The sequence below is a fragment of the Pristiophorus japonicus genome, chromosome 4 (genome assembly GCF_044704955.1).
Source record: "Pristiophorus japonicus isolate sPriJap1 chromosome 4, sPriJap1.hap1, whole genome shotgun sequence".
In the NCBI taxonomy this organism is placed as follows: domain Eukaryota; kingdom Metazoa; phylum Chordata; class Chondrichthyes; family Pristiophoridae; genus Pristiophorus; species Pristiophorus japonicus.
Window position 1 is genome coordinate 251,153,537 of NC_091980.1, and position 23,695 is coordinate 251,177,231.

Consider the following 23,695-nt stretch of genomic DNA (forward strand, 5'->3'; position numbering starts at 1 on the left):
GGGGGGAAAGGAGATGGGGGGGAAAGGAGATGGGGGGGAAAGGAGATGGGGGGGAAAGGAGATGGGGGGGAAAGGAGATGGGGGGGAAAGGAGATGGGGGGGAAAGGAGATGGGGGGGAAAGGAGATGGGGGGGAAAGGAGATGGGGGGGAAAGGAGATGGGGGGGAAAGGAGATGGGGGGGAAAGGAGATGGGGGGGAAAGGAGATGGGGGGGAAAGGAGATGGGGGGGAAAGGAGATGGGGGGGGGAGGAGATGGGGGGGGGAGGAGAAGGGGGGAAAGGAGGAGAAGGGGGGAAAGGAGGAGAAGGGGGGAAAGGAGGAGAAGGGGGGAAAGGAGGAGAAGGGGGGAAAGGAGGAGAAGGGGGGAAAGGAGAAGAAGGGGGGAAAGGAGGAGAAGGGGGAAAAAGGAGAAGGAGGGGGAAAGGAGAAGGGGGGGAAAGGAGATTGGGGGGGGGAAGGAGAAGGGGGGGGGGAAGGAGAAGAGGGGGGTGGGGCGGGGGGAGGCTGAACGGGCCGGGCCCGTTCCCCAGCACCAGATTTACAGGTAGGTGGCATTGGGTCGGGTCGGGTCCGGGGTCGGGAGTGCGGGTCGGTTCGGGTCGGAGGAAGGGGAGAGGGATGTCAGGTCAGGTGGGCGGGGGGTGGGGGAGCGCGGGTTGGCTTGTGTCGGGTCCGGGTGGGGGTCGGGAGCGCAGGTCGGGTCGGGAGGGAGGGAGAGGGAGGTCAGGTCGGGTGGGGCGGCGCGGGTCGGGTCCGGGGGTGGGGGGGGGGAAGCGGGAGTCGTGTCGGGTCGGGAGGAAGCAGGAGCTGGGCGTGGGAGGCAGCCTTATGCACGCAGCCCCAGTGCTTCAGGCCCCTCCCACACAGTTTTGGGCGCCTGGAGCTACTGCACATGTGCGCCCACTGTAGCGCGCATGTGCAATGTCCCAACACTGTTTTCAGCGCAGAGACCTAGCTCCGCCCCCAACTGCTCGTGCTGCGCCGCGCCTGACTCAAGAGGACCAGCAGGGAGCCGGAGAAAAGTTTTTTTTAGGCGCACTTTGTGGCACGAAAAACGGACGTCCAGGTCGGGGCTGCGCCGTTCTAGGCGCGGCCCGAGACTTGAGCCCATAGCTTCTGGACTCTGCATAGGAGTTGTATGAGGAACTAGCTTAAAAACCTTCTGAAATTAATACTACTTATGGTACCTTTAAGATTTGGCTCTAAAATGGTTCTTGAGATGGTCATAATAAGTGCATGTCCTCTTAAGTATTTGAAATACAAGTTTAGAATTATTTTATCAATTCTATACCTAAACACTACAAACTCAGTCATAAACAGTAAAATAAATTTAAAAAGACACAATAATGATGACCTACCATATTTAACATCTGAAACCGTGACAGAGCTCTCTGCAATATTTGTTGACAAAATAATCTATTTTAAAAGGAAAATAGAACAATGATCTAATGTGAAATATAAAATAAACAAATTAGAATTCCATCATTTCTACACCAATCTTATGGCATAAAGTAACCAGAAGAAAGTAAATTCCATACATTACAGAACTGAGTGATTTAAATCCACAAACTGAGGGAATAAGTGTACATTAGAAATCATTCTTGTAATGAAACAACTTGCATTTCTATAGCGTCTTTAATATAGTAAAACATCCCAAGGCGCTGCACAGGAGTGTTACCAAACAGAATTTGACACGAGCCACACAACGAGATATTAGGGAAGAGTTTGGTCAAAGAGGTAGGTTTTAAGGAGCATCTTAAAGGAGGAAAGTGAGATAGAGGGGCAAAGAGGTTTAGGGAGGCAAATCCAGAGCTTCGGGCCTTGGCAGCTGGAGGCACTGATGCCAATGGTGAAGTGATTAAAAACGGAGCTGCGCAAGAAACCAGAATTGGAGGAGCACAGCTAGAGAGTTGTAGGACTGCAGGAGGTTAGAGATAGGGAGGGGAAGGCCACGGAGGGATCTGAAAACAAGGATGTGAATTTTAAAATCGGGGAGCCAATATGAGTCACCGAACAAATGGGACTTGGTGTGAGTTAGGATACAAGCAGCAGAGTTTTGGATGAGCTTAAATTTATGGAGGGTGGAAGATGGGAGGCCGGCCAGGAGTGCATTAAAATAGTCAAGTCGAGGGGTAACAAAAGCAAATAATTTAGCAGTTTCAGCAAAAACTGCAGATAAATTCCTTGGGACTGGATTCCCATTCCTAACCAACTACAATCAGAACAGATACACCACACCCTACCCACACCCAATCAATTTTAATCTTGCAATAATTCCATACCATGCGTCCATTCTTCATGCAGTGAACACCAGCATAAGCTGCAAGAATTATCCAACGACCACTTATTACATTCATCAGGGTATTATGTAATGCAAACTTAAAGTGGCAAAGATGGTAAAAACTACATAGTGCGTCATGACAATGTGCATCTGGAAAATATGTGAGACACAACTGAAACGTTTAAATAATTTGCAGGCAGTAATTTTGTTCTGCTCCTTGGCTTATTTCACATGCTCGCTAAGGCACTGTCAATTGTAACAAATTGAACAATAAGTGAACTATATGCTGTAAATTCCCCTTGCCCTATGCATCTGTGTGCAACTCCTACTTCTTTCTGCAGGGCTTCAAGTGATTAAATGTCAGCAATTCAATTTCCTTCACTGAGGTACACGACTTGGAAAAAATCCAACAGATTCCGAACTCTTCCAATTCACCTCAGTTTATCCACGGGACAAACTGCCTAATGTATATGGTGCACCCAAAACAACATACAATTTCAATTAGGATATGTTCATCTCGCTCTGTTAACACGAACTAGTCTATCCACATATAGTAACACATCTGAATGTTAAAACTGATGCCGCAACACTGATCAGCAGTTCTTTTCTCTGCATTGAACATATTTATAGACAACTACTGCTGTTTGACTTTGCTAATGCAGGAACTAGAAGCTACTTTTACCCAATGTTACTACATTTCTGCAATCTGCCTGTAGGAAACTGAACTAATTGTCAACTAGTACCAGTTGTCAAAATGAGAAAATAATAGCCCAACTTCCAATGAATCACAAAACCAGGTGTAATTTTACTCGAGAACAATTCTAATTACATAATTTTTGCAAGTTATTTCAGCAAGTTTCAGTGTCACGCTCACCTTTCTATAGCCCGGTACAGGGGTCAGGAATACATTGCTTTGTTCTTCCAAGGTCACACTTGAGTGCAGTGGATATACATGCAGCCTATAAACAGAATACCGTACATTATTTTGAGAGCTGTATGGATAAGAATGTATCACACAATCATGCATTTTAAGCAATCTTTTTGTCATAGCTGCACTTCTGTATTGATGGAAAAGTTAGCAAACAGTCAAAATACTTATCTCTAGTTTTATTTTTATCGCAAAATTTTGCAAGGACAGAGTCTAAACATGTTGACAGATTAGAGTGGAGATTTTTACAACTAAAGACGACTAAAATATAGTGCAAGTGTGGCCAAACTTTCAATGTCAATTCAGAAAAATAAAATCTGTAATGTGATAAAGATGAACAATATTTAAACTATAGTATGTTTACTAGTTTAGTAAAAGGACTACAACTAAGAGAAAGGAATGGAATTAGAATAATGAACTCTGCCGTGGAGCTAGCATAGGCAAGATATGCTGAGCAGCCTCCTTCAAAGCTGAAAATTTTATGATCTATGATTCCACTCTCAAATTTCAGGAATCTAAATGGCTTTTTTTTTAACAAGTTGGTTTTCCAACTGTTTTCTTAAATCTCAATATACTATATAGCCACTGTTGTTTCAGCTACACTGTACCAACATTATATTAAAATTCAAAACCCCCTCAGAGTGCCACCTACATGTATCGCAGTTAAATGTTGACAGTTTTATAATGAACTTTGCTGTACATGGAGTCTACAAATGGTTATGCATGACTATTTATCATATTAAAAATGCTGAGTGGGTCACAGCAATCTCTTTCAAAATACACCGACAATTCCTGATGGGACACTAAAGGAAAAAGAAAAGACAGTCGGAGTACTTTTAATTCAAAATGTCCTTCTTAAGTAGTAGAAATTAACAATCTTACAAGAACTTTTCTGGAGAAAATTGCAGGGCTATGGGGAAAGTGCACAGAAGTGGGACTAATTGGATACTCTTTCAAAGAGCTGACACAGAAACAATAGGCCGAATAGCCTTCTGTGCTGTAAGATTCTACCATTCTCTGACTTTCCCCAAGTTTGAAATGTGAAACAGTCCTCAGAGTTGTGCTAGTCATCAAATGTTGGGAAATTGTGCTATCCGCATTTGGAAAAAAGTAAATTTAAGGCAACGTATGGGGCCCAAGTTTCCATATGATTTGCGCCTGATTTTTAGGAGCAACTGGTGGAGAACGGACTATCTTAGAAATCGCAATTCTCCACATTTTTTTTTCTGCAGTTCTAGTGAGGTAGAACAGTTCTACTTTAGAACAGAATTTTTTCTTCAAAAGGGGGCGTGTCCGGCCACTGACGCCTGATTTCAAAGTTTCCACAGTGAAAACGTACTCCAAACTAAAGTAGAATGGAGCAAGTGAAGATTTTTGTAGAACTGAAAAAACCTGTTCTACACATTAAAAAATCAGGCGCAGGTTACAAATTAGGCGTCCAGAACGAGGTGGGGGGGAGGGGGGAGGGGGAAGGGGGAAGGGAACTCATTAAATTCTACAATCAATCCTTATTTATACTTCTACAAATATTATACAAATAAATCCAACCTGAATAAACATTTATAAGCAAAGAAAAGATTAAATAAACCATCTTCCTACCTGTGTGAAAGTGCTTCAGCCATCGTTCGAAGGAAACCGCCGTTTGTTGCTGCGCAGGGGAGGGAGGGGAAGGAGACAGCGGCTTGTTGCCGCGCAGGGGAGGGAGGGGAAGGAGACAGCGGCTTGTTCCCGCGCAGGGGAGGGAGGGGAAGGAGACAGCGGCTTGTTGCCGCGCAGGGGAGGGAGGGGAAGGAGACAGCGGCTTGTTGCCGCGGAGGGGAGGGAGGGGAAGGAGACAGCGGCTTGTTGCCATGGAGGGAGGGGAAGGAGACAGCGGCTTGTTGCCGCGGAGGGGAGGGAGGGGAAGGAGACAGCGGCTTGTTGCCGCGGAGGGGAGGGAGGGGAAGGAGACAGCGGCTTGTTGCCGCGCAGGGGAGGGAGGGGAAGGAGACAGCGGCTTGTTGCCGCGCAGGGGAGGGAGGGGAAGGAGACAGCGGCTTGTTGCCATGGAGGGAGGGGAAGGAGACAGCGGCTTGTTGCCATGGAGGGGAGGGAGGGGAAGGAGACAGTGAGAAGGGAAGCCTCAGTGCTGATGGCAATGTGGTTTTATTAAAAAATGTTCAAAAATTAAACAGCTACAAAGAACTACAAAAATGGCCGAGTGCCAATGTTTTTTTCCACACTGAGCATGCGCGAACGCTCCAACGCGCAGCGTTGCCGGCAGGAAAAAAAACTAATTTAAATAGTACCCGCCCCCTCCCACTTACAAAATCGGCGAGAGTGTAGGCTCCGCCCCCCTGCACGCCGCGCCAGGCAGACAAGGAGCTGCAGAATGCTCCAGAATCGAGATTTTTTTTTTTTTTTTAAGGCGCCGTTTTAGGCGCGAAAAACGGGCGCCCAGCTCGGAGGGGCGCCTGTTTTTTCTCGTGTGGAAACTTGGGCCCATAGAATCTAAGGGCCCAAGTTTCCACATGATTTGCGCCTGATTTTTAGGAGCAACTGGTGGAGAACGGACTATCTTAGAAATCGCAATTCTCCACATTTTTTTTCTGCAGTTCTAGTGAGGTAGAACAGTTCGACTTTAGAACAGAATTTTTTCTTCAAAAGGGGGCGTGTCCGGCCACTGACGCCTGATTTCAAAGTTTCCACAGTGAAAACGTACTCCAAACTAAAGTAGAATGAAGTGAAGATTTTTGTAGAACTGAAAAAACCTGTTCTACACATTAAAAAATCAGTCGCAGGTTACAAATTAGGCGTCCAGAATGAGGTGGGGGGGGGGAAGGGAACTCATTAAATTCTACAATCAATCCTTATTTATACTTCTACAAATATTATACAAATAAATCCAACCTGAATAAACATTTATAAGCAAAGAAAAGATTAAATAAACCATCTTCCTCCCTGTGTGAAAGTGCTTCAGCCATCGTTCGAAGGAAACCGTCGTTTGTTGCCGCGCAGGGGAGGGAGGGGTAGGAGACAGCGGCTTGTTGCCGCGCAGGGGAGGGAGGGGAAGGAGACAGCGGCTTGTTGCCGCGCAGGGGAGGGAGGGGAAGGAGACAGTGAGAAGGGAAGCCTCAGTGCTGATGGCAATGTGGTTTTATTAAAAAATGTTCAAAAATTAAACAGCTACAAAGAACTACAAAAATGGCCGAGTGCCAATGTTTTTTTCACACTGAGCATGCGCGAACGCTCCAACGCGCACGCGCAGCGTTGCCGGCAGGAAAAAAACTAATTTAAATAGTACCCGCCCCCTCCCACTTACAAAATCGGCGCGAGTGTAGGCTCCGCCCCCCCTGGGCGCCGCGCCAAACAGACAAGGAGCTGCAAAGCGCTCGAGAATAGCGCGGTTTTTTTCTGGCGCCGTTTTAGGCGTGAAAAACGCGCACCCAGCTCGGAGGGGCGCCCGTTTTTTATCCTGTGGAAACTTGGGCCCATAGAATGGTTGCAGCATAAAAGGAGGCCATTCGGTCCATCAAGCCTGTGCTGACTCTTTTCAAGAGCACTTCAGCTAGTCCCACTCCCCCGCCCTTTCCCCATAGCCCTGTAAATGTTTTTCGTTCAGGTACTTATTCAATGCTTTCTTGGCCTTTATTGCAAAGAGGATGGAGTATAAAAGCAGGGAAGTCTTGCTACAGCTATACAAGGTATTGGTGAGGCCATACCTGGAATACTGCGTGCAGTTTTGGTTTCCATATTTACAAAAGGATATATTTGCTTTGGAGGCAGTTCAGAGAAGGTTCACTAGGTTGATTCCGGAGTTGAGGGATTTGACTTCTGAGGAAAGGTCGAGTAGTTTAGGCCTCTATTCATTGGAATTCAGAAGAATGAGAGGTGATCTTATCGAAACGTATAAAGATTATGACGGGGCTTGACAAGGTGGATAGAGAGAGGATGTTTCCACTGATGGGGGAGACTAGAACTAGAGGGCATGATCTTAGAATAAGGGGCCGCCCATTTAAAACTGAGATGAGGAAAAATTTCTTCTGAGGATTGTAAATCTGTGGAATTCGCTGCCTCAGAGAGCTGTGGAAGCTGGGACATTGAATAAATTTAAGACAGAAATAGGTAGTTTCTTAAACGGTAAGGGGAGAAGCGGTTTTGGGGAGCAGGCACGGAAGTGAAGCTGAGTCCATGATCAGATCAGCCATGAACTTATTGAATGGTGGAGCAGGCTCGAGAGGCCATATGGTCTATTCCTGTTCCTATTTCTTATGTTCTTATGTTGTTCTTATTCCCTTTTGAAAGCCACAATTGAATCTACCTCCACCACCCTTTCAGGCAGTGAATTCCAGATCCTAACCACTCACTGCGTAAAAAACTTGCATTTATATCGCGCCTTTAATGCAGCAAAAACTTCCCTAGCTGCCTTAGAGACGTGCGGAAAACGAATGCTGAGCCAACGAGAGAGACCAGTAGGCGTGACCAAAAGCAGTCAACTGTTTTCCCACCCTGTTGCATGCATTAAGCAGAAATTCAACCACAATAACAATTCCTTACCTCTTCTGAACCATAGAGGTGAGGACCATATGCAGGTGATTTATTTCGGCCAGGCCTAAAGAGAGGGTAGGATAGAGGTGAAAAGAAAGAGGGAAAGTGGTAGGAAGAGAGAATGCATGAATGTGGATTCTTAAGAAAATGTACATTCTAATTTCAAATATATTGCACTCTTCACTTTCCTGCACAAGAAAGCAAAAACTAAACATTATTTTGAATATGCAAAGTAGTCTGCAGCTTTTTTTTTGAAACCTTAGAATGTTTCACAGGGTGGAGACAAAGACATTTGTAATAACATTCATCACAAATTTGATTTTCCCAATTATTAACACACAAAAACATAGAAAAATTACACCAGGGAATCAGAGAAATCTGCAATTTTCTCGTGCATGCTACAGCTATCCTGGTAAGGCAATTAAGGGCAAGTCTGCATTACCCACATTCACAAGGGAAAGCATCTCAAATACTGCATGCAAACATTTTTGGTTGATAAAAAAATGCTGAGGTGCAGCATAGCACCTCATACTCTGGAAAAAATAGAGGTCTAGCCAAGCACTAACTCGATGTGATTCAGCTCTGATCAGAAGAGCAGCAGCCAAGCCACATTGCCCTGATGTTAAAGAGCAGAGTCTAGCATTGAGTAATCCATCCTCATCCTGGTCTGTGTGGTTTTGAGTTGGACTGAGTTGAGAAGCAAGAGATGGGTTTTCTCCACAGCCTCCAAAGTAAGGCTTTATTGAACACAAACTCTTCTACCAATGTTGCTAACCAGCTTCACCAGTGTAGTTTGGTTGAAATTACGACTTCAAGGAGCTGAACATTTGTAACTGAAGCATGCTTGGTACCCTGGTCATGGAGAGATGGTAGATAACATCTGAGTCACTCACTCATTTACAACATTTTAATATTTAAACATTTTCTAAACTTTACCTGGCAAAAATACCAACACACTGCCACGGTTCAAGCTTATTCCTGTTGATCTATTAAAATTAAAGGCAAGTTAACATACTTGGTATTAGGATTTGCTTCGGCAATTGATCTTGTAATGACATGCATAATTAATACATTTGTGGATAAACATGCATAGTCATCCTAAATATTGCAGCAGCTCAAGTACTTCAAATTAAAATTACATGTCTTGCTCGTCACTCACCCCTTTTCTTTACTTTCTAGCTCATCAAAGTAGAGAATCAGAGTTTCTGCTATGTTATAGACTTCAGGCAGGATTTTTGGTTCATTCGAAAATGAAGGTGCAACCTAGGAATTATAAGTAGAAGGATTATAATTCCACATCTCAGAACGGAGTGAGTATCAAAACAATGCAAGGTAACTTTTTTTTTAAAAAATACATTCTTGTGATGTGGGCATTGCTGGCAAAGCTAGTATTTATTGCCCATTTCTCATTTCCCTTGAAAAGGTGGTGGTGGTTTTCTTGAACAGATGCAGTTTGTAGCAGTTTGATGCATCCGAGTGGCTTGCTATGCCACTTCAAAGGGGAGTTAACAGTTAATCACATTGGTGTGGGACTGGAGTCACATTTCGGGCAAATCAGGTAAGGACGGCAAGTTTCCTTCCCTAAAAGGACATTAATTAACCAGTTGGGTTTTTAATGACAATCCAACACCTTCAATGGTCACTTTTACTGATCCAAGATTTTATTTGCAGATGTAAAAAAAAAACTGAATTCAAATTCACAAACCGCCATGGTGGGATCATGTTCTCTGGGTTATTTGTCCAGATTATCGAGTAACGTAACCACTATGTTACTGTACCACCTCAAAATGCACAACTCGAATGCTGAACTATATTTAACAGCAATAAATGTACTTAAAGTTTTAGTTTCCTTAATTTTCTACTGTTTGAGAAATCAATGCTACGTCAGAATATGGCACAGATGTCTCTCATTTAAATGGCTATTATTTATTTATGAATCTGAACATTTGACAAAAGGAGGCATCAAACCAAAGCCTGATCCTCTCCTCACCAGATATCGACATATGAGCATGTTGCAAGGGCTCAATAGATAGTGATCCGGAGCAGGAACGCTTGCTGATTTTTTCCCTTCCTATCCCAAGGCCACCAAGGTTAATTGTAGATCCCCAACTGCCACCATGGCCAAGATCCCAAATGACAACCATAATTATGTTTTTTTTTAAAAACAGATTACAATAGTTCATAGTCCACTCGATTCCTCCCTTTATTACTGTCCATCTCTGGTCATGGGCGTCCCATAAATGTCGATTACAAGCCCACATAGATTCCCAGATCTGTCTGAATTATGCTCCTTCCCATTGCACTTCTACTAAAGCTTTCATCCTTTCTCCCTCGTACTGACTGTTTTCAGGACTCATTTTCCTGCTCAAACTTCTGAAATCCTTTTTCCTCAACTGACATTTCCCCTAAGCTGTGGTAAACAGAGCTGACCATCCACACTTCATATTATAGGCCCTGCTCTCAACCTATTCCCTCTAACAAAAAGGTCTCCCTCATCCTCACCTTCCGCACCACCACTCCTGAGAGAGACAGCAATTTATGAACTTCCTTCAATCTGGTACAGTGTAGTCACTGCTTACAATGCAATCTCCTCTACATTGGAAGAGGTTAAAAAAACGCATCTCGACTGATGCTATGTTGAATATCTCAATTCTGCACGGAAGTGTGATCTTGTATTTACAGCTGCTTTAATTCCCAATCTAACCTCTCCACTAAAGAAATAAAGGATGGTATCCAATTAAAAACGAGGGCATATAAAGTGGCCACAACTACTGGGAGGACAGAAGATTGGGAAGCTTTTAAAAGCCAGCAAAGAATGACTAAAAAAATGATTAAAGGGAAGAGAGACTTATGAAAGTAAACTAGCACGAAATATAAAAACAGATAGCAAGAGTTTCAACAGGTATATAAAAAGGAAAAAAGAGTGGCTAAAGTAAATATTGGTCCCTTAGATGACGAGACCGGGGAATTAGTAATGGGGAACATGGCAGAAACTCTGAACAAATACTTTGCATCAGTCTTTATGGTAGAGGACACTAAAAATATCCCAAAAGTGGATAGTCATGGGGCTATAGGAGGCCGGGGGGGGTAGAAACTTAACATAATCACAATGGAGGTGGCACTCAGTAAGATAATGGGACGAATGGCAGATAAATCCCCTGCACCTGATGGTTTGCATCCTAGGGTCTTGAGAAGTAGCGTCAGGGATAGTCAATGCATTGGTTGTAACTTACCGAAATTCCCTGGATGCTGGGGAGGTCCCAGCAGATTAGAAAACTGAAAATGTAATGTCCCTATTTAAATAAGGAGGCAAACAAAAAGCAGGAAACTATAGACCAATTAGCCTAACATCTGTGGTTGGGAAAATAATACCCGCTCTCCTGTATGGATCTGAGGCATGAACGATGTATAGAAAGCACCTCAAGTTGCTGGAGATATATCATCAACAATGTCTCCGCAAGATCCTGCAAATCTCTTGGGAGGACAGGCGCACCAACATCCGTGTCCTCGACCAGGCTAGCATCCCCAGTACTGAAGCACTGACCACACTTGATCAGCTTCGCTGGGCAGGCCACATAGTTCGTATGCCAGATACGAGACTCCCCAAGCAAATGCTTTATGCGGAGCTCCTTCATGGTAAATGAGCCAAAGGAGGACAGCGGAAACGTTATAAGGACACCCTCAAAGTCTCCCTGGTAAAGTGCGACATCACCAGACACCTGGGAGACTCTGGCCGAAGACCGGCCGAGGTGGAGAAAGTACATCCGGGAGGGCGTCGAGCTCTTTGAGTCCCAACGCAAAGCACATGAAGAGGCCAAGCGCAGGCAGCGGAAGGAGCGCGCGGCAAACCAGCGCCACCGACCCCTTCCCTCGACGAATGTCTGTCCCACCTGTAAGGGGGTCTGTGGCTCTCGTACCAGACTATTCAGCCATCAAAGAACTCACTTTGGGAGTGGAAACAAGTCTTCCTCGATTCCGAGGGAATGCCTATGATGTTGGAGTCCATTATTAAAGAAGCAGTAGCAGGACATTTGGAAAAGCATAATTCGATCAGGCAGAGTCAGCATGGATTTATGATGGGGAAGTCATGTTTGACAAATTTGCTTATATTCTTTGAGGATGTAACGAACAGGGTGGATAGAGGGGAACCAGTGGATGTGGTGTATTTAGACTTCCAGACGGCATTGGACAAGGTGCACAAGATAAAAGTTCACGGTGTTGTGTATCTGTAAAGCATGCACCGGGAGCGCATCCCCTGAAGTCCCAAGGGATCCCAGCATCCCTTGGGAGCACTGTAGAATAGCCGGCCCCCTAAGACCTATTACTCACTCTGGAGTGTCTTAATAAAGACTGAGGTCACTGTTACTTTACCCTCCCTGTGTGCAGTCTTATCTGTGTTAGGAACACAATAACTGGCGACGAGTATACGAATCCAACTGTGGGCATTCTGGAGAAGTTCTTGGAGGGTGAGGACTGGGAAGCCAATGTCGAATGGCTAGACCAGTACTTTGTAGCCAACGAGCTGGATGGAGAAGGAAGCGCTGCAAAAAGGAGAGCACTCCTCCTCACGGTCTGCGGCGCACCGACCTATAGAATCTTCTGGCTCCGATGAAACCCACATATAAGTCGTATGAGGAGCTGTGTACACTGGTTCGGGAGCACCTTAACCCGAGGGAGAGCGTGCTGACGGCGAGGTATCGGTTCTACACGTGCCAGCGATCTGAAGGTCAGGGAGTGGTGAGCTACGTCGCCGAGCAAAGGTGACTTGCAGGACAATGTGAGTTTGATGGCTACCTGGAGCCGATGCTCAGAGACTTTTTTGTACTGGGCATTGGCCACGAGACCATCCTACGAAAACTTTTGACTGTAGAGACACCGACCCTCAGTAAGGCCATTGCGATTGCACAGGCGTTTGTGTCCACCAGTGATAACACCAAACAAATCTCTCAGCACACAAGTGCTAGCAATGTTCATAAATTAACTGGAACTGTGTTTGCGAGCAGAAATGTACAGGGCAGAAACCACGAGTCTGCAACTGCCAGCAGGCCTCAGGTGACCCAGATGACTCTCAGTCCACAACAAAGGATGAATGCAAAGCAATTCACACCTTGTTGGTGTTGTGGAAGCTTCCATTCAGCCTATTCATGCCGCTTCAAAGGGTATGTTTGCAAGAGCTGTGGAACAATGGGACACCTCCAACGAGCTTGCAGACGAGCTGCAAGTTCTGCAAAACCTGCTAACCACCACGTTGCAAAGGAAGATCGGTCCACGGTGGAACAAAGCAATTTCAAGCCTCAGAGAGGAGGCAAATGCTGAAGTACACGGGGTGCACACATTTTCGACGAAATGTCCACCTATAATGCTAAATGTAAAATGGAATGGCTTACCCGTAGCCATGGAACTGGACACTGGCGCTAGCCAATCCATCATGAGTAAAAAGATGTTCGAGAGACGGCGGTGCAACAAGGCACTCAGACCAGCCCTGAGCCCCATCCACACGAAACTGAGAATGTACACCAAAGAGCTCATCACTGTCCTGGGCAGCGTCATGGTCAAGGTCACCTACGAGGGCACGGTGTACGAACTGCCACTCTGGATGGCCCCACACTGCTTGAAAGGAGCTGGCTGGGCAAAATCCACTGGAACTTGGATGACATCCGAGCGCTATCACATGTCGATGAGGCCTCATGTACCCAGGTTCTTAACAAATTTCCTTCCCTTTTTGAGCCAGGCATTGGAAACTTTTCAGGGGCGAAGGTGCGGATCCACTTGGTCCCAGAGGCACGACCCATTCACCACAAGGCGCGAGCGGTACCTCACATGATGAGGGAGAGAGTGGAAATCGAGCTGGACAGGCTGCAACGCGACGGCATCATCTCCCCAGTGGAATTCAGCGAGTGGGCCAGCCCGATTGTTCCAGTACTCAAAAGTGATGGCACGGTCAGGATTTGTGGCGATTCTAAAGTAACTATTAATCGTTTCTCGCTACAGGACCAATACCCGCTACCTGAGGCAGACGACCTATTTGCGACGCTGGCAGGAGGCAAGACATTCACCAAGCTCGACCTAACTTCGGCCTACATGATGCAGAAGCTGGAGGTGTCTTCGAAGGGCCTCACCTGCATCAACACGCACAAGGGACTGTTCATCTACAACAGATGCCCGTTTGGAATTCGGTCAGCTGCAGCGATCTTCCAGAGAAACATAGAAAGCTTACTCAAGTCAGGACAACGCACGGTGGTTTTTCAGGACGACATATTGGTCACGGGTCGGGACACCGTCGAGCACCTACAAAACCTGGAGGAGGTCCTCCAGCGACTGGATCGCGGCTGAACAGGTCGAAATTCATCTTCACGGCAACAGAAGTGGAGTTTTTGGGAGAAAGATCACGGCGGACGGCATTTGGCCCACACACGCCAAGACAGAGGCCATCAGGAACGCGCCCAGGCCACAGAACGTCACGGAGCTGCGGTCGTTCCTGGGACTCCTCAAATATTTTGGTAACTTCCTAACGGAGTTAAGCACCCTCTTAGAGCCCTTACGTGTTATTGCGTAAAGGTGAGAACTGGGTATGGAAAAAAAAACAAGTAATTGCTTTTAAGAAAGCCAGAAACATTTTATGCTCCAACAAACTGCTTGTATTGCATAACCCGTGGAAAAGACTTGTACTAGCATGTGATGCGTCATCGTACGGAGTCGGGTGTGTATTACAACAAGCTAACGTTGCGGGGAAGTTGCAACCTGTCGCCTATGCCTCCATAAGCTTGTCTAAGGCCAAGAGGGCCTACAGCATGATTGAGAAAGAGACATTAGCGTGTGTGTTCGGGGTAAAGAAAATGCACCAGTACCTGTTTGGCCTCAAATTTGAGCTGGAAACCGATCACAAGCCCCACATATCTCTGTTCGCTGAAAACAAGAAGATAAATACTAATGCCTCAGCCCGCATACAAAGGTGGGCACTCGCGCTATCAGTGTATAACTATATCATCCGCCACAGGCCAGGCACCGAGAACTGTGCGGATGCTCTCAGTTGGCTACCATTGCCCGCAGACTTGTTGATGATCATGGAAGCGTTTGAAAATGATAAATCACCTGTCACGGCCCGCCAGATTAGGACTTGGACCAGCCAAGATCCTCTGCTGTCCCTAGTAAAAAACCGTGTACTGCATGGGAGCTGGGCCAGCATCCCCGTTGAAATGCAAGAGCTAATCAAGCCATTCCAGTCCATTCAGGCAGACCGCTGTCCATTCAGGCAGACCGCCTGTTGTGGGGTAACCGCGTAGTGCTACCCAAAAAGGGCAGGGGGACGTTAATCTCTGATCTCCACAGCACACACCCGGGTATAGTAATGATGAAAGCGATAGCCAGATCCCACATGTGGTAGCCCGGTATCAATTCTGACTTAAGAGTCCTGTGTACGGCAATGCAGCGTGTGTGCTCAGTTGAGCAACGCGTCCAGAGAGGCACCACTAAGTTTGTGGTCCTGGCCCTCCAGACCATGGTCGAGGATCCATGTCGACTATGCGGGCCCATTTCTCGGTAAAATGTTCCTGGTGGTGGTGGATGCTTTTTCAAAATGGATTGAATGTGAAATAATGTCGGGAAACACCGCCACCGCCACCATTGAAAGCCTGAGGGCCATGTTTGCCACCAACGGCCTGCCTGACATACTGGTCAGTGACAACAGGCCATGTTTCACCAGTGCCGAATTTAAAGCAGTCATGACCCGCAATGGGATCAAACATGTCACCTCGGTCCCGTTTAAACCAGCCTCCAATGGGCAGGCAGAGCAGGCAGCACAAACAATTAAACAGAGCCTTAAACGAGTCACAGAAGGCTCACTCCAAACCCTTCTGTCCCAAGTACTGTTCAGCTATCGCACGAGACCCCACTTGCTCCCAGGGGTGCCCCCGACTGAGCTGCTCATGAAAAGGACACTTAAAACCAGACTTCGCTGGTTCACCCCAACCTGCATGATCAGGTAGAGAGCAGGCGGCAGCAATAAAATGTAAACGATGGTTGCGCCACTGTGTCACGGGAAATTGATCTGAATGACCCTGTGTATGTGTTAAACTATGAACATGGTCCCAAGTGGATCGCAGACACGGTGATAGCTAAAGAAGGGAATAGGGTGTTTGTAGTCAAACTTGACAATGGACAAATTTGCAGAAAGCACCTGGACCAAACAAGGCTGCAGTTCACAGACTGCCCTGAACAACCCACAGCGGACACCACCTTTTTCGAGCCCACAACACACACCCAAAGGATCAACGGCACCACCCCGGACCAGGAAATTGAACCCATCACGCCCACAGCCCGTCAAGGCTAGGCTCACCCAGCAGGACCAACAACACACCAGCCCAGCAAGGGCACAGCCAACACACCAGAACAGACATTTGTACCGAGGCGGTCCACAAGGGAAAAAAAGGATCCCGACCGCCTCACCTTGTAAATAGTTTTCACCTTGACTTGGGGGGGGGGGGGGGGGGGGGGAGCGGGGGGAAGTGATGTTGTGTATCTGTAAAGCATGCACTCCCATGTTTCGCCACCAGGGAGCGCATCCCTTGGGAGCACTGTATATAAGCCGGCCCCCCTAAGGCCGGCTCCTCAATCTGGAGTGTCTCAATAAAGACCAAGGTCACTGTTACTTTAACCTCCCTGTGTGCAGTCTCATGTGTTTTCGGAACACAATACACGGGGTTGGGGGTAAGATATTAGCATGGATAGAGGATTGGCGAACTATCAGAAAACAGAGAGTCGGGATAAATGGTTCATTCTCGGGTTGGCAATCAGTAACAAGTGGGTGCTGCAGGGATCAGTGATAGAACCCCAACTATTTACAATCTTTATTAACGACTTGGATGAAGGGACCAAGTGTAACGTAGCCAAGTTTGCTGACGGTACAAAGATGGGAGGTAAAGCAATGTGTGAGGAGGACACAAAAAACCTGCAAAACATAGAAACATAGGAATTTACAGCGCAGAAGGAGGCCATTTCGGCCCAACGTATCCGCGCCGGCCGACAAAGAGCCACACGGCCCTTGGTCAGCAGCCCTAAAGGTTACATATAAACCTAACAATGACGGAAAGACAAAGAGCACCCAGCCCAACCAATCTGCCTCACCACAACTGCAACACCCCTTATACTAAAACATTCTACACTCCACCCCAACTGGAGCCATGTGATCTCCTGGGAGGCAAAAACCAGATAAAAACCCAGGCCAATTTAGGGAGAAAAAAATCTGGGAAAATTCTTCTCGACCCATCCAGGCGATCAAAACTAGTCCAGGAGATCACCCTGGCCGTATTCTATTCCCTGCAGTACTTATCATTATACCTGCTCCGTCCAACAAAAGGTCATCCAGTCTAATCCCAATTACCAGCTCTAGGTCTGTAACCCTGCAGGTTACTGCACTTTAAGTGCCCATCCAACCATCTCTTAAAAGTGGTGAGGGTTTCTGCATCCACCACTCTTCCAGGCAACAGTTCCCAGATCCCGATAACCCTCTGGATAAAGAAGCCCCCCACTCAACCTCCTCTCAGCCTTCACAAACCCAGCCTATCCAATCTGTCCTCATAACTAAGATTCTCCATTCCAGACAGCATCCAAGTAAATCTCCTCTGCACCCTCTCACGTCCTTCCTATAATACGGCGACCAGAACTGCACGCAGTACTCCAGCTGTGGCCTAACCTAAGTATTATACAATTTATGCATAACCTCCCTGCTCTTATATTCTATGCCTCGGCCAATAAAGGTAAGCATTCTGTATACCTTCTTACCCACCTAGCCTGCTACTTTCATGGATCTGTGGACAAGCACTCCAAGATCCCTTTGTTCATCTGCACTATTAAGTGGCCTAACACTTAATCTGTATACCCTTTCCTTATTAGCCCTCCCAAAGTGCATTACCTCACACTTCTCTGAATTAAATTCCATTGGCCACTGCTCTGCCCACCTGACCAGTAGATCGATATCCTCTTCATAATCAACCACAACCAATTTTAGTGTCGTCTGTAAACTTCTTAATGGAACTCCCTATACTCAAATCTAAATCGTTGATATATACCACAAAAAGCAAGAGTCCCAGTACTTAGCCCTGCAGAACCCCACTGGAGACATCCTTCCAGTCACAAAAACATCCATCAATCATTACCTTTTGCTTCCTTCCTCCAAGCCAATTTTGGATCCAACTTGACTTTGTCCTGTATTCCATGGGCTTTAACCTTCATGACCAGTCTACCATGTGGAACCTTATCAAAAGTTTTGCTAAAGTCCATATTATACTGTTAAGTCACGAATAAAGCAATGTAACGGAGTATGGTCGACGTGAGTAAGTGTGATCTTAGTCTCTATTCTAACTTGAGTGCTGGTACAGCATGGAAGACCTGCTTATATACAGTGCTCCCAAGGGACTCCAACAGATATGCCCCTCTGGTGGCGGTGGAATGTTGGTTGCATACATAACATATACTACATCGCCCGCACTGCCAAAATCGACCCTCTTGGTTACCTCCTCAAAAAATTCAATCAGGGTAGTCAGACACGATCTTCCCCTAACAAGTCCGTGCGGACTGTCCTGAATTAATCCTCGCCTTTCCAAATGCAGATTTATCCTGTCTTTCAGGATTTTTTCCAATAATTTTCCCACCACTGAGGTTAGGCTGACAGGCCTGTAATTACTCGGCCTATCCCTTTCTCCCTTCTTAAACAAGGGTACTACTTTAGTAGTGCTCCAATCTTCCGGCACCATGCCCAGATCCAAAGAGAACATAAGAACATAAGAACATAAGAATTAGGAACAGGAGTCGGCCATCTAGCCCCTCGAGCCTGCTCCGCCATTCAACAAGATCATGGCTGATCTGGCCATGGACTCAGCTCCACTTACCCGCCCACTCCCCGTAACCCTCAATTCCCTTATTGGTTAAAAATCTATCTGTGACTTGAATACATTCAATGAGCTAGCCTCAACTGCTTCCTTGGGCAGAGAATTCCACAGATTCACAACCCTCTGGGAGAAGAAATTCCTTCTCAACTCGACTTTAAATTGGTTCCTCCGTATTTTGAGGCTGTGCCCCCTAGTTCTAGTCTCCCCTACCAGTGGAAACAACATCTCTGCCTCTATCTTGTCTATCCCTTTCATGATTTTAAATGTTTCTATAAGATCACCCCTCATCCTTCTGAACTCCAACGAGTAAAGACCCAGTCTACTCAATCCATCATCATAAGGTAACCCCCTCATCTCCGGAATCAGCCTAGTGAATCGTCTCTGTACCCCCTCCAAATCCTTCCTTAAGTAAGGTGACCAAAATTGCATGCAGTACTCCAGGTGCGGCCTCACCAATACCCTGTACAGTTACAGCAGGACCTCCCTGCTTTTGTACTCCATCCCTCTCGCAATGAAGGCCAACATTCCATTCGCCTTCCTGATTACCTGCTGCACCTGCAAACTAACTTTTTGGGATTCATGCACAAGGACCCCCAGGTCCCTCTGCACCGCAGCATGTTGTAATTTCTCCCCATTCAAATAATATTCCCTTTTACTGTGTTTTTTTCCCCAAGGTGGATGACCTCACACTTTCCGACATTGTATTCCATCTGCCAAACCTTAGCCCATTCGCTTAACCCATCCAAATCTCTTTGCAGCCTCTCTGTGTACACAACCCGCTTTCCCACTAATCTTTGTGTCATCTGCAAATTTTATTACACTACACTCTGTCCCCTCTTCCAGGTCATCTATGTATATTGTAAACAGTTGTGGTCCCAGCACCGATCCCTGTGGCACACCACTAACCACCGATTTCCAACCCGAAAAGGACCAATTTATCCCAACTCTCTGCTTTCTGTTCGCCAGCCAATTCTCTAAGAGGACTGGAAAATGATGGTCAAGGCTTCTGCTATTTCCTCTTTTACTTCGCTCAACAGCCTGGGATGCATTTCATCTGGGCCTGGGGACTTATCTACTTTCAAAGCTGCTAAACCCCTTAATACTTCCTCTTTCATTATATTTATTTCATCCAGAATATCACACTCCTCCTTGAAAGCAGCTCCTTTCCTTTGTGAAAACAGATGCAAAGTATTCGTTAAGAACCCTCCCAACATCTTCCGCCTCCACACAAAGATTACCCTCATGGTCTCTAATAGGCCCTACCCTTTCTTTAGTTACCCTCTTACTCTTAATATATTTATAGAATATCTTCAGGTTCTCCTTAATTTTATTGGCCAAGAATTTCTCATGCTCTCTCTTCGCACCCCTAACATCCTTTTTAATTTTACCTCTTAACTTTCTATACTCCTCAAGATTCTAAAGTCTTTAGCCGTTAATACATGAAATAAGCGTCCCTTTTTTTCTTAATCCTCCCCTGTAAGTCCCTAGACATCCAGGGGGCTCTAGAATTATTTTTCCCAACCTTTTTCTTTAAGGGCATATGTTTGGCCTGAGCCTTCCTGATCTCCTCCTTAAATGCCTCCCACTGTTCAGACACTGATTTACCCACAAGTAGCTGTTTCCAGTCCACCATGGCCAAATCACTCCTCAACCTAGCAAAATTAGCTTTTCTCCAATTCAGAACTTTTATTCCAGGCCTATTCTTGCCCTTATTCATAACCAACTTGAATCTGACTGAATTATGGTCACTGGCACTCAAGTGCTCTCCCACTAATACCCCTTCAACCTGCCCAGCTTCATTCCCCAAAACTAAATCCAAGACCGTCCCCTCTCGTGTTGGGCTTGCTACATACTGACTAAAAAAAGTTTGCTTGAATGCATTTCAAGAATTCCGCACCCTCTATACCCTTCACACTAAATGTGTCCCAATCAATATTTGGATAGTTAAAATCCCCTACTGTTACTACCCTATGGTTTTTGGACTTCACAGCAATTTGCCTACATATTTGATCCTCTATCTCCCTCCCACTGTTTGGTGGTTTAGAATACTCACCCAGCAGTGTGATCTCCCCTTTTTTATTTTAAATGATATAGACAGGCTAAGTGAGTGGGCAAGACATTGGCAGAATGAGTATAATGTTGGAAAGTGTGAGGTTATCCACTTTGGCAGAAAGAAAATTGAAGAGCAAGTTATTATTTAAATGGAGAAAAATTGCAAAGTGCTGCAGTACACCAGGTCCTGGTGCATGAAACACAAAAGGTTAGTATGCGGGTACAGCAAGTGATCAGGAAGGCCAATGGAATCTTGGCCTTTATGCAAAGGGGATGGAGTATAAAAGCAGAGAAGTCTTGCTACAGTTGTACAGGGTATTGGTGAGGCCACACCTGGAATACTGCTTACAGTTTAGGTTTCCATATTTAAGAAAGGATATACTTGCTTTGGAGGCAGTTGAGAGAAGGTTCACTAGGTTGATTCCGGAGATGAGGGTGTTGATTTATGAGGAAAGGTTGAGAAGGTTGGGCCTCTATTCATTGGAATTCAGAAGAATGAGAGGTGATCTTATTTAAACGTGTAAGATTATGAGAGGACTTGACCAGGTGGGTGCAGAGAGGATGCTTCCACCGATAGGGAAGACTAGAACTAGAGGGCATAATCTTAAAATAAGGGGCCGCCCATTTAAAACTGTGATGAGGAGGCATTTCTTCACTCAAGAGGGTTGTAAATCTATGGAATTTGCTGCCTCAGAGAGCTGTGGAAGCTGGGTCATTGAATAAATTTAAGACAGAGATAGACAGTTTCTTAACCAATAAGGGAATAAGGGGTCATGGGGAGCGGGCAGCGAAGTGGACCCAAGTCCATGATCGGATCAGCCATGAGAGTATTAAATGGTGGAGCAGGCTCGAGGGGCCGTATGGCCTACTCCTGCTCCTATTTCTTATGTTTTTATCTTTAGCCTCCTTAAACAACTCAATCAAGCTCAACACAAGCTTCAGGATCACATTTTTCTCTTGGGCATTGAAACTCTGACTAAAACAATTGATTTTAGCAACTTCAGACCTGCATTTTCTTGGACATAGGGGGTGCTGGAGATGCAGTGCGCCATCAGCCTCAAAGATAATAAGGGAAGGAGCAGGGATGGTTGGGTGACATTTTGAGTTAAGATCCTTTGTCAGAACACAATTGGCAAGTTTCTTCTTTTTCCAATATCAGAGGACCTGCTGTGCGTACCTAGCATTTTCTGGTTTGATCTCATATTTTCTGCATTTGCAATTCTGTCCCTTTCCCCTGTGCACCTTTTGACACTCTTTTTTGTTCTTTTAAAGATGCATCATTGCCTCACAGATAATCTTTACACATCATCCACCATTTGTAATCTGTCAGCTTTTCTGCTTCTCATCTCTGACAGAAGTCACCATTCCCGATACTCTGACTGGATCCCTCGTCCTCGTCCTATTAAGGGGCTCTTCTCTAAGAGTTTCTAGTTATGACGAAGAAATGTTAAGCTGTACCATCTTAATTTCCAGCATCTCTGTCTCTTTTTCACAAAATAGTTGCCCATTGTCCAACAAAATTTGTTTGGACACTAGGGCAGGAAAACTGTAGGAAAAGCTGCCCCCAATTAGCCGATAAACACATCAGTTACAGCCAGTTAATGCACACAGATGTGATTCCCTCTACCTGCAAATTCTAATGAATGAGGTCTTCAACTAATAGATTATTAGAATAGGAGTCAAACATAACTGTAGAACAAAAAACACAAGTACTTCTGAGACATGAAATTTATAAATTTAAATTAAGCTATGCAGTTTTGTGTTTTTAGAAAATTCAAGGGAGAAAATTTACTTTATCTTATGTAAAGATGCTCCTTTTGCTAAAACGTTCCAAGATTTTTTTTTTTTAAATCACCTCACCTGGAAATGGATAAGCTTTTTGAGATCATCGAGATAATATTCATCAATGCTGTATGGGGTTCCCACTACCTCAAGTACATATGCAGGGGTCAAGCTGTTTCGGAATGGCACTGCAAAGTAGTCTGCAAACTCCGTGCAGTGAATCGTGGCAGACATTAAGATCACCTGTGATAATTTAAGAAACATTACTTTTCAAAGCACGGGGAAATCACCATGATAACCATATCAGAATTAAATGCAAAATGTTTTGCAAGACCACAACTACACAAGCACTCCAGATGGCATCCGATTAATGCCTCGCAGAGCAACAGTATGATCACTTTAGATTTGTCCTCTATTGCTCTCCTAATGCAGACCAATATCTTTTGGCGGCAGCTAATTGTTGTTGATCTTCATAAATGTATCCATTCTCATGTTAATAATTTTATTATTCACACTGAATTGCACCAGACAGCTATTGTACCAGTTATCGAAAAGATCTAAATCCTTCTTAAATTGGTTGCATTATTTTTGCCTCCTATTTTATCGGTTCATGAGACTACTGTTCATGCTTATAATGAGGGGGGGATAAAAAAAATCAAAAAGCTAGGGTAACCTGCTCATAAAAGTCTTCTCAGCCTTAAAAGTCCCCAATTATGCCTATGTATTGATTCAACAGCAATTTTTGAATTTACCCCTTATCCCAAGACACTCTACTGGAACCATATCAAATACTTTTTGGAAATTAATCTTGAATCCACTTCACACTCCTAATGGGCTCAATTTTCCCCAAAGCATTTTTTTGGCATTCTCTCTCTCTCTCAGGGTCAGAGGTAAGTTACTGCTTTGTGTTTTTCAATTCTTTTAGTGTGTCCGGGCATCTGCTGTGCCGATTTCCTTAACTCTAGGAAAGGTTTTTCTGTAGAGGCCACATATGCTGGCCTAAGCACAACTGGAGTAACTCTCAACTGGCCAAACTTCCTAAATGGCCAGAATTGGCATAAGTGGCTGGTTACGCCCCCCCTTGGCTAAAAAAATCCTAACTAACTCAGTTACACTGGTGCAGATTGATAGGCCAAAAAGAGCAGCCTGCTCCAAAAAAACAGCACAAATCATTGGGAAAAATTGAGCCCTTCATGTCGACTCTTTTAAAACCCCTATTTCCGCTTCAATGCACTTTT

General features: G+C 45.3%; 1 protein-coding gene across 10 annotated transcripts in view; it reads right to left on the reverse strand.

Moving 5' to 3' along the window:
- The window catches only part of tdrd9 (tudor domain containing 9), a 173,002-nt gene that overhangs the window by 85,302 nt on the left and 64,005 nt on the right, over positions 1-23,695 (reverse strand). For all 10 annotated transcript variants that reach the window (XM_070879282.1, XM_070879279.1, XM_070879278.1 and 7 more), the window contains exons 7-12: positions 22,536-22,700; positions 8,897-9,000; positions 8,674-8,723; positions 7,747-7,801; positions 3,157-3,241; positions 1,360-1,417 (exon numbers count right to left, since the gene is read on the reverse strand). In XM_070879282.1, the coding sequence (XP_070735383.1) occupies positions 1,360-1,417; positions 3,157-3,241; positions 7,747-7,801; positions 8,674-8,723; positions 8,897-9,000; positions 22,536-22,700 (517 nt within the window). The remainder of the gene's footprint in view (positions 1-1,359; positions 1,418-3,156; positions 3,242-7,746; positions 7,802-8,673; positions 8,724-8,896; positions 9,001-22,535; positions 22,701-23,695) is intronic.